A 10,786-nucleotide genomic window follows, 5' to 3' on the forward strand; every position below is an offset into this window, starting at 1 on the left:
TTGTCTTCTTCTCCTCGTCCTTCTCCACATGGCTGATTTTAGTTGCTTTTATATGGTGATGAGATATGGTTAAGATTTTGCTGCTCTAAATGTTAAGATTGATTTTGGTTGGCAAATTAAATAACACGAGGAAGTAAGGAACTAAAACTAGAAATTATGAATAGGTGATCAGAAATATGGCTTGATCAATTGCATGAACTTATATTATGCCTTTTATGGTCGCAAATGGTTGCCATTGGTGGCATTGGAGACACAAGGACAGGAAAGTTGAGAGAAGTGAGAGAGGATGAGTGAATGTGAATTGTCGAATGTTTTAAGAGTAATTTTCAAATTAAATAATCATATTTATGTGATTGATTGGACTAATCGTGTGCTGTAATATTTGATTAACTTTTTTACCACATTAGCAGAACCTCTAATTTCTTCACTACTTATGTGACTTGATAGCACGTGTATCAATGTGCTCTATTTCATGACTGATCTGCCTTAATTGAACCAAATTGACAAGGTAATCTTTAATTGAATCACCTTATATTTTTTATGCTACATTGAACATTTAGGTACTAATCTTGGTTTTATCCCTTCTGTTACAATGATGTAAAGCAACACATTCAAAGAATTAGCCGATAGAGGGAATCGAGTCAATAACAATCTGTATGATCACTCCAGTTTGAGTTTGATGGTTGGATCTGCCACTTAAGATGTCTGTCTTAAGTAATAATGTAGTACCAAGTAATCTCACCTGTTTAAGTGAGATGCATTATGTCTCAATTTCTATGTGTTATCATGAAGAAATCCTTACATGTCCCGTCCAAAAAGAATCCCTTTGTTGGTAAATTACCTAAATAAACGGTGAAGCTTTTCTTATTTAAATCTATTTGACGCCAGATGGCTCTATTCAAGATGGTGAGTTATTCTGATTTACATTCATTGGAAGAGTTATACATGTTTTGATACATTAAAACTGTTCTAGCAATATCTGGCTTTATATGAAGTGTTAACGAGTAGGTTTTGTTTGATTTTGTGCTTGGTGTATTTGAGTAACTTTGGATAAGTTGGTCTAAAAGGTAAACCAAATAAAAAATTGAGTTTGTGTTTTTTGGATCTAGATTCCGCTAAAGTAAATGTTAAAATAGGCTTACTGTAAAGTGGCTGCTTGTTTAACATAGTTCATCTTATTCATAGAAAAAAGCACAAGTTGCTTATTAAATGCTATTATGAATACATTTTGCTAATGATTTAACCTTGACTTGCTTTTACTATTTGTACACTGATGATTCTGTGGTGGACAACAGACTGAACTTGTCTTTTCTGTTCAGCAAGTCCTGGTGGAGCTAGCTAATGACCCCAAGCTTGTATATCACTGTGGATTGACTCCAAGGAAGCTACCTGTATGTTATTTGAGAATTCTACAGTTTGGTGTCTAACATATGTAATATAGTACTGCTCCCTTGACATTTAACCCCCATAATTCAGGAATTGGTGGAAAACAATCCGCTTATTGCTGTAGAGGTTCTGACCAAGTTGATAAATTCTCCTGAAATTTCTGAGTATGTGTTTGCTGAATCAGTGAAATTTCTCTTTAATAAATTGCAATCAACATTCTCTTTCTAGCATCTGAAGTTTCTTTTTCTGTGTACATACACATGCAATTGTGTATCCAGCTATTTTACAGTTCTTGTTAACATGGACATGAGTCTACACTCCATGGAAGTTGTGAACAGGCTCACAACTGCGGTTGAACTTCCAAAGGAATTTGTACGTATGTACATAACTAATTGTATATCATCCTGCGAGAACATCAAGGTACTTCCCATATATTAATATATGTTTGGATGTATAGATGTATATATTTTGTGTCTGTGTGTTGTACATTTTGTTTTTGTTTTTCTTTTAACCGAATGGTTTGGTTATTGTAATATGTGGGACATGCTTTGTAATTGAAGATGAAAAAAACTCATCTAGGACCTGTCTCCTGCACTTGTGTGGGGTTCTGGAATTAATTCTAAGGGGTTGGTGATATCACATGGTTGGTAGAGAAAGGATGACAATGTAGGTGTTTGACAGGGTGAAGAATGTGGCCTCAAGAAAGAGTATAGAGACATCATTCAGAGGAAGGCAAGACTAGTATGGAAAAGATTACTAAATGGTAGCAGTCATTTCTCAGGCCATTTAAAGTTCCTTGAGAAATCCTTGTTAATTGATGGAAAAATCCCTTAAACCTTTCCAAGATATTCTATGTAGACATCTGACAGTGTTGTTTGTCTTTACATGTAGAAGGGATTAGGGAAGAGGGCAGTACTAACAGCTTCTCTATCTGGTATATAAATGTCGTTTTTAACTTATTAACAAGTGCAAATTTCAAAAATTACTTTTTGAGTTTTATTCTCTTGACTAAATATTCCATTCTTCTAATTTCGGTAATCAAATAGCCAGAATTTTAAGAAATACATCACAACCAAATCTATTTGTGGGTCACCTGCTAGAAAGGTTATGAAATCGGCTTTGTCAATTGTCATATGGATGCCATGTCTCCATTGACGTTAAGCTTGTTGTGCTCATAATTTGACAACATGTTTGATTTGCCTGTTTTCTTCTCTTTTCTAAATTTTTTCTTTTTTCCCCCATTTTCTTATTGTTGTTTTTCTTATCTACCTCACCATAAAAATTCAAAGTGTTTCTTCCAAGTTTTTACCTTATTTTTCATTTGATTCATAATTGCTTTTCGCTTGATCGAGACCCATTTAGTTTAGCTACTGGTTGATTTCTTTGATTCTTCTGGTCTACTAAGAAACTTCCTTTCTCTATTTGAAGGTTTGATTTTTTTTTTTGGCTCAATATTTGAAGGTTTGATCTAATTTTAGTATCTCCTTGTACGGAATGATATGATTTTGTATGAGTACTGGATGTTTTCTTAGCGCGCTCTTGTTGGTATGTATTTGTTTTCCATTTTGAAGTGTGTACTATAATGATGTATGTGTTTGTGAATCACCTGTTACAATGATTTTAAATTTCAGGATAAGTACATGCAGAACAGGCTTGTGCGACTTGTATGTGTTTTCTTACAGAGTTTAATCAGAAACAGAATAATTGATGGTGAGTATGGTATTTCTCTTGTAGGCAAAGATGTTATAGTATTTGTCATTTAATGTACAACATGAACATATATGCAGACGTGATTAGATGCTTATTATTAGGTTATTCCATTTGGCAACTAAATTAAATACGAGAGTTGGTCAAAAGAAATAAATAAATATGGGAGAAATGCTCTAATGTTGTTTGATAATGACGATATAAGGGTTTTGCGTGTGTGTGTGTGTGTGTGTGTGTGATGCTGGCCTTTTATGTTTCTCTATTGGGTATGTTGCAAAATTATAGCTCTGCCTGTGAAGTTTTTGAACTCTTCCCCTAGTATGTAAAATAATAATCCATTAATTTGAATACCAATAGTGATGTTTGCTTCATGGTTGTTTCTTTCCTTCCAAGTTCTGGAGTGGTCTTGTCGTAGTTCTAGGAGTGTGTTTGCTATTTGACTGGCTGTTATCGTGGAAGTGATTGCATAGTGGTACATGGTTATGAAGAATTCCTTAACGAGTTACCATTCACCGCCGACAAATATTTGATCTGTCTAGTTATCATCTTTAGATATTAATCTATGATTTTATATTAATAACACGCATTTCATGTAATCAGTGTCTGGTTATTTCTTCGTTTCTTTTCTTAATGCTCTGTTATTGGAATATGTATGTCATATGGGTGATTTATTTGTTGCTGAAAGTTGAGCATGTTTGGATTTGTTGTTTTGGTATTTGCAGTTAAGGATCTCTTTATTGAAGTCCAAGCCTTCTGCATCGAGTTTTCAAGGATTAGAGAAGCAGCCGGTTTGTTTAGGCTTTTGAAAACCTTAGAATAAATGATCCTTTTCGTAAACCCGATTTTCTACAGTGTAGATAGTATCGTTGTCCTTTGGGGTCTGATTACTGCTCCTTTAGCTTTTCAAAGGCCACAAATTTTACATACCAGTTGCACTTTGGTCGTTATAAACAAAATAAAGTGGTACTGTTCTAGCATCTATAAGCATATGTATCCATGCTATATATAAAATCAACTTAAAATGATGAGAAAACTCACTGTTCTTGGAAAATTTTCTCTCGTGTACCTATGTTTTTGTAATTGGTCTATCTTGAAATTACGATAAAAAAATTAACTAATTAGCTAAAACTATAATTAAGGGTATATGATATGCAACTGGACATTGCATTTCTTGTCTAATCAGGATGCCCTGGAATGAATAATAGAAGCATAAAGTAGGGAAAGGTTGATCTAATGGTTAAAGCAGCGCATTCCGTTAGGTAAGTGATGTTGATCGGAAATTCACTGTACCTTCTACTTTAGCAAGCCTTTGATATTCCATGTTAACTTAATTTGATGTATTATTCTTGTATATAACTTATACATTATTAACAAATCAAATGCTGTCATTTTGTTATGAATAAATTTAAAATTTGAGAAAAAGTATTCAAAATGTTAAAAATATTTATTTTTATGGATTTGAAATTTTTATTTTTTGTATTTATGAAATGACACTCTGATTAATTGACGCTTTATATAAGTATTATACATTTATAATATATTAAATATAAAATCATGAAATACACTCAAACTCATAAAACAAAATCAACTTAATGAACTATGTTTGCTTGATTCAATTTGTAAGGGCTCTTAGTACATTGAAATGAATCTAAAGCAAATTTAAAAGATAATCTCCAACCATAAATAGGCAAAACAAATAAAGAGGAATATCTATAATACTCCAAAGGGAATTAAATTAAAAAAAAAACCTATAGGTACATAACAAAAATATGAATAAAAAAAAAAGGTTGGAGTGAACAAAATAGAGCTAAAAGACAACCGTACAGTAAATTCATTTCAAGTCACTCAATAGATTATCTCAAGAAAAGAAATAATGTATGAAAGCTTGACCCTTGTTTTTTTTTTTTCCTTGAAAATTTATGGTAAGAAAAAATTAATGAGTAACCACAATTGGAAGACCAGATATTAAATTAAGGGATAAATACTACAAGTTGTCATTGTACTGTTTGCTTAATTTGGAGTTTTGTTTTTATACTTCAATTATGGTTGATTTGTGAACAAAAATTAATGATAAAAGAGTAATTTATGAAATATATTGATTATGCAAATTAAATAAGTTTTAAAGAAGAGTAGGAAGAATGCCCGCATCTCAGTGGCTTGTGCTTATCACCCTAGCTATGCAGGTTAGATATCAAGGCTAAGCACAGCCACCGGCGGCACTCGATTAAGTGTTGGTCCGGCTCGACATATTCAGTCACTTGGTCCGTCCTACATAGCTCGGCTCAACATGTTGATTAGTCGCTGTCGGGCGGTGTTCGGTCAATTTTTGTTTATTTATTTTCTTCATTTACATTTACAATATAAAATATTTAAATGATTTTCGCTTTTTGGTCATGGGCAAATCTTCAAGCGTATGGGCATTCTCCCCTACTCCTTTTACAATTTTGTTTTTATAAAATTATTTAAACTATATATAAATGGATAATTTTTTGATATATTATTTCATAGTTTATTTTGTCTAGGAATCAATTAAAATAAGAGAAAAAAAGACATATTTTACACAATTGAAATATAATAACAAAATTTAACATTTATTATTGCATAATGATAAATTTGATATAAATCCAATAAATTAATGGTCTTATCCAACGTCGCAATGAATAATTAAGTTAAAGTAAAACTATACTCTTAACTTGTGATAACAAATGAAAGCAAAAAATATATTTTAAACCCCTTATCAATGGAGATGGCTGGGGCAACCATAATAAATGGAAATGAAAGTAAATATATTTCATCACAACTTTTGTCATTGTTAAACATTGACATTAAGAAAACCAAATTGAATCTCTTTTTCACCTCTTTAATTTCCTTTTACCTTTGAAATATACATCCCTCCAAAAAATAAATAATTAAATAAAAATATGCATTGAAAATTTGAGGCCTCAAGGTTCAAGGTACAGGATGGGTTCATGTATGCCACAAGAATAATTCCCTTAAGGGGGAAAAAAATTTGTAGAAATGTTACCTACCAAAGCCAAGACCAAAAGCTTTTTTGGCAAGATTTGAGTAGTTAATTCAAATCTTTCAAATCAGAAGTTTTTTATTTGAAAAGAAAATGAAAAAGTAAAGAAAAAAGAAATTAATAACAATATTATGAAACCAAAAGCTGCCTGGATTCCTCCTGCCAAAAAAGCTTTTGGTTATTTGATTATTTGAATAACAATATTTGATTATTTGTAGAAAGTATTGGTTATTTGAATTAAGTCTTTAATTCAAAATTTAAAATTAACTGATGAGGTACTTAGTTCAAAACCATACTTTTAATTTTATTTTTTTAGTATTTAAAATATCATTTCTCCATACCTCAAATACTGAACCTCATCCTAAAAGTATGTTCATAAACATATGAAACGACGAAGTAAGGTCTTACACGTTGGCCATGGATGCTCCACCTATAATGCTATTTTGTATTAAACAATTGATGAGGTGTTGTCTTCCAGAGCTTTAACTTATTAAATCTTAAGTTCAAGTCTGAGTTTAATCATACTATAATAATACTCCACTCTTTTTAATAATCTCCTTGAAAAGTAAATAACATGACTTAATTTATGGAGAAAATTGTGAGAAATAATTTTTTTCATAAGCTCAATTCAAAAATGTCTTTCATTGTAATTTTAATTATTTTTAGTAAATTTTTTATATGACTTAACAACAATGTCTTTTAAACAATTTCAAATAAATTAAATTTCCCTATCTTACCATTCAGATAAAAATTTTAAATTAAATTTCAATTTTTCTTTTACTAAATACTTTCTATCTCACCATCCAGAGCTCTCTTGTCATCCCAAAGAGCAAAAATATCATCAAGGTATGTGTTTTAGATTCTTAGGTTTATTGGTTTATATCTATAGAATCTCAAAGCTGAAAAATTGAAATTGATTAGACATATTTATAAATTAAAACACTGTATGATTTTAGCAACTTAAATCTAACTGCGAGCAGGCAAATCAATTAGTTGTTAAGCATTACAGTATTGGTTTTTAAGTGTTGTATCACTAGTTTTTAGGTATTGCGAGACTTAATCATTGCGTATTGATTTTTAAACCTAATTGCGAGCAGGCAAATCAATTAGTTGTTAAGCATTGTAGTATTGGTTTTTAAGTGTTGTATCACTAGTTTTTAAGTATTGCGAGACTTAATCATTGCGTCTCTCATTTTTAGGCATTGTATGACTAGGTTGTAAACATTATGTGACTAATTTTTAGGCAATGCCCAAGTCACACAATGTCTAAAAATCAGTTACACAATGCCTTACTAACTAGTCATGTAATATTTAAATATCAATCATGCAATGCTTAAGTTACACAATGCCTTATCAACTAATCACGTAATACTTAAAAATCAATCACGTAATGTCCTATCAACCAATTACTCAATATCTAAAAACTGATTACACAATATTTAAAAACAACCAAAACTATCAAATTTCATTTAATAAAATTAACAATTTCAAATAGCACACCATATTTTTTTTAATATCATAATTAACAAATATGCCTATTTAGTGAAAAATACTCAAAATTTTTTTTTCGTGTATCAAAAATCACTCAAATACTAAAAATGTTCAAAACTTTCAAAGATTTTCGTGTATTAAATATCACTCCAAAATGCTTAAAATACTCAAAATGCTGAAAGATTTTTCTTCGTGCATCAAAAATCACTCATTCCAAAATGTTCAAAAAGCTTAAAGATTTTTTTTTTCTGACGAAGAATACTCTGAAAATGAATAGACTGATAAGAAAAATTCAAAAAATATGAATTGATTTAAAGTACGAATTCAAATATATGAGTCAATTTTATTAAAAGTAATTTTATTTAAAATTAATTTATTTTGATTAAAAATAATTAAAATTATAAAAAAAATTATTTTTAAAAACATGAGAGGCATTTTTGAAAAGAGCTCTAATTTATAAGCTGTAACCCCAGTGAAAAACCTTACCGTAAAGCTCCTTCATGGGAAAGGTTTATAGGAAAGCCTTTCGGCCAAATTATGAATGTGATGGGGTTCCTTGAACCCCGAAAAAAGAGAACATATTTGATGCTGTTCATTGCAACTTGGAAAGGACGGCGAGCGGTAGAAAAAGATTAATCCTGCTTTTGGGTGCACAAAGCAGAAAGAAAGCAATGGAGATCCTGATTCTTGAACGTGGCAAACAAGGAGACAAGCTGTTGTTTCTGTGCATGACTCACTGCATGCCATGTGGAAGTACCTGCCAATCCATATTGTTATTTTTTTCGATGCAAAAGGGTCTTGTTGCAGCAGATCGTTCCCTAGCTCCCCAACTAGGAAAAGGGCATGTAGCCAAATCTACATCCTTTAGTCCATAGTTGGTGGCTCATATGTTCGTCTTCGTCAAATATGTGTCAGTTTTTATTTAAATTTTTATTTATTCAATTAAATTAAAAGAGGAGTGTTAGTATAGTAGTATGTTTATGTTATGCTACGTTAGAGAATTAATAAACAGGGCACCAATAATGAAAGGCCGGAAGGGAGCAGGCAGTGATGGTGTACGTGGTTGCTCCGTAGGCGACCACGTTATATCAGACAGCTCAGTTTCGATCAATCATATAAAACCGTTTGTGATTTTTAGTGACGTTTTAAATATGTTTAAGGGCACAACCTACGAGAGAGTCATGATGGTGGGCTCCACCCTTGCCTAATTGCTCTAAACGCAGTTTGCAGACATCTGTGTTCCTCGATCTTCTGATGGTGGGTTCTGACCCGTGTTAAGTCGCGCGATTTTTGTTTCTTTTTTCTGACATAATTAGGCAAGATATTGTAGACATTGGCTCTTGTCAAGTACTTGTTGAACTGAGCATGAAGGGTGACGTAAGTGACAAGTTGCGCTTGGGAAGTGCATCCCTTTTTATACGCTTGACTCTTCACTCCCTCACACAAGCTCAATTGAACTGAGAAAAGTTAACCAAACACCAAAGCCATGAAGCCATTTGCGTTTCTCCGAAGGGCCTCTGCCACTGCGACTGTGGCTCCTTCGCCTGTCACAACCCCTTTTGGCCAACAGCTCGAACCACTGCTTCATTGCTTACTCTCACAACCAGTCTCCGCTTCTGAATCTGCATTCCCTTGCTCCACTCGGTTTCTTCACGCGCTCCACGCCGCAATTACCACCCAGACCATTGCCTTGGACTCCCTAAAACCCATTGATTTTCGACATTCAGATCGAGCAATCGTGGAAAATTATCTGGAAGATAATGTCACAGTGCTTGACGCATGCAACCAGTTATCAGAAAAGATGCAGGTCATTCAAGAGTATGTAAAGTCGCTAAGGGTAGTCTCCCATTTTCTTCAGGGGCCTAATCCAGCCACTTTAGCTAGAGCACTAGGCTTGTTGGAGTCCTCATGGGAGGCCATGGAGAGAAGATTTCGAGAAATACCGGACAATAAGTATAACTGCGGCTCGAGCTCGAGGAAAATGTCAAGCAAGAAGGTCGCTCAACAGCAATATAATTCAGAATATGGTGAGATTTTGAATGGCTCCCTAGCCATGGCCTTGATGGTTTGTGGTATTCTTGGAACTGCTCTATCATTCAAATCAAAACGTCTGCCAACAGCTGAGTATTGTTCTCAGTCGTCAAAGCCGACATCTTGGTCACTTTCTTTGCATGAGTTACACAAGCAACTCAAGGGTTGGAAATTAGCTGGTAACAATTCGTCCATGATGCTATCTGAGTTAAGACAGACAGTCAAGGTGGCTCAAGATTTACAGCATCATATCAAAATTAGGAATAAAAGTGGGCTGGAGGTTGCTGGTGAGGAACTGAAGAGGCTGTGCGACAGCTTGGAAGAACAAATTACGGCATTAGATGAAGGCGTGAGAGAGTTGTACAAGCGTTTGGTTTCTGTTAGAATGGCTTTACTAGGGACTTTGTCCCGAGCCTAAAATTTACAGTGAAAGCCCACTGATCAAGCTAACTGTTGTAATCTGACACCAATTTTTGAGGCCAAACACTACAACCAATTTGATGTAAGATTATCAAGATTTTTTTTTATGGGAAATTAATTATTAATATTCTCTTCATAAATTCATTCCATTACTCATTATATATCTTCTTAATTATGCCCCTCTTTTATTTTTATTTCAATATTACTAATCTTAATTTTCCTCCAATTATGCTTTGCACCAGCTAGAATTTTAAGAGTTGTAATTTTGTTTTATTTAAAGGAATTATATGGTTGCTTATTTCTTTCTTCCTCCAAAATGAGCCCCTAGTTAATAAATGACCTGTCAACAACATGTGTTATATCTTATGGGTCAAATGGAGAGTATATTTGTACCACGATAGACTAATCACAATTCTCAATCAGTGGTGGATTTTTAAATAAGTTTTTATGATGATTGAATAATTGCAAATAAAAAGAATTAATAACTTTTAACAAAAGCACAAGTGTTCTCCTAACCTCTACATATCTTGATTACTTGGAAACTAAGTTCCACTAACGTAATTCGCTATAGAAGGTATATGCTATATGGTGGGAACGGAAAGCATATTAATTTTTGGAAGGATCAGTGAATATCAGGAGCCCTGCTTCATGTCCAATTTCCAAGAATTGTCACTTTGGCCATCAACAAAGTGGGTAAGATTAAAGAATTTGGCAGATGGGCGGATAATC

At 33.0% G+C, this 10,786-nt stretch overlaps 2 protein-coding genes across 2 annotated transcripts in view; both read left to right on the top strand.

Annotated features, from left to right (window-relative positions):
• Window positions 1–4,144, top strand: part of LOC110429138 (CCR4-NOT transcription complex subunit) — a 7,667-nt gene extending 3,523 nt beyond the window's left edge. The window contains exons 5-9 of the mRNA XM_089785746.1: window positions 1,281–1,391; window positions 1,477–1,550; window positions 1,665–1,806; window positions 3,018–3,096; window positions 3,816–4,144. Of these exons, the coding sequence (XP_089641872.1) occupies window positions 1,281–1,391; window positions 1,477–1,550; window positions 1,665–1,806; window positions 3,018–3,096; window positions 3,816–3,913 (504 nt within the window). The 3' untranslated portion in view covers window positions 3,914–4,144. The remainder of the gene's footprint in view (window positions 1–1,280; window positions 1,392–1,476; window positions 1,551–1,664; window positions 1,807–3,017; window positions 3,097–3,815) is intronic.
• A 4,948-nt stretch (window positions 4,145–9,092) lies between these two features.
• Window positions 9,093–10,121, top strand: LOC149527630 (uncharacterized). The gene has a single exon (XM_089782474.1). The coding sequence runs from the start codon at window positions 9,093–9,095 to the stop codon at window positions 10,053–10,055; it is 963 nt and encodes a 320-aa protein (XP_089638600.1). The 3' UTR covers window positions 10,056–10,121.
• Window positions 10,122–10,786: the final 665 nt, after the last annotated feature.

Source organism: Theobroma umbraticum, unplaced genomic scaffold, assembly GCF_002168275.2.
Source record: "Theobroma umbraticum cultivar Fairchild unplaced genomic scaffold, ASM216827v3 scaffold_44.0, whole genome shotgun sequence".
In the NCBI taxonomy this organism is placed as follows: Eukaryota; Viridiplantae; Streptophyta; class Magnoliopsida; order Malvales; family Malvaceae; genus Theobroma; species Theobroma umbraticum.

Excerpts from the sequence above, each read along its gene's own strand:
- LOC149527630 (XM_089782474.1), top strand. The coding sequence starts at position 9,093 with ATGAAGCCATTTGCGTTTCTCCGAAGGGCCTCTGCCACTGCGACTGTG.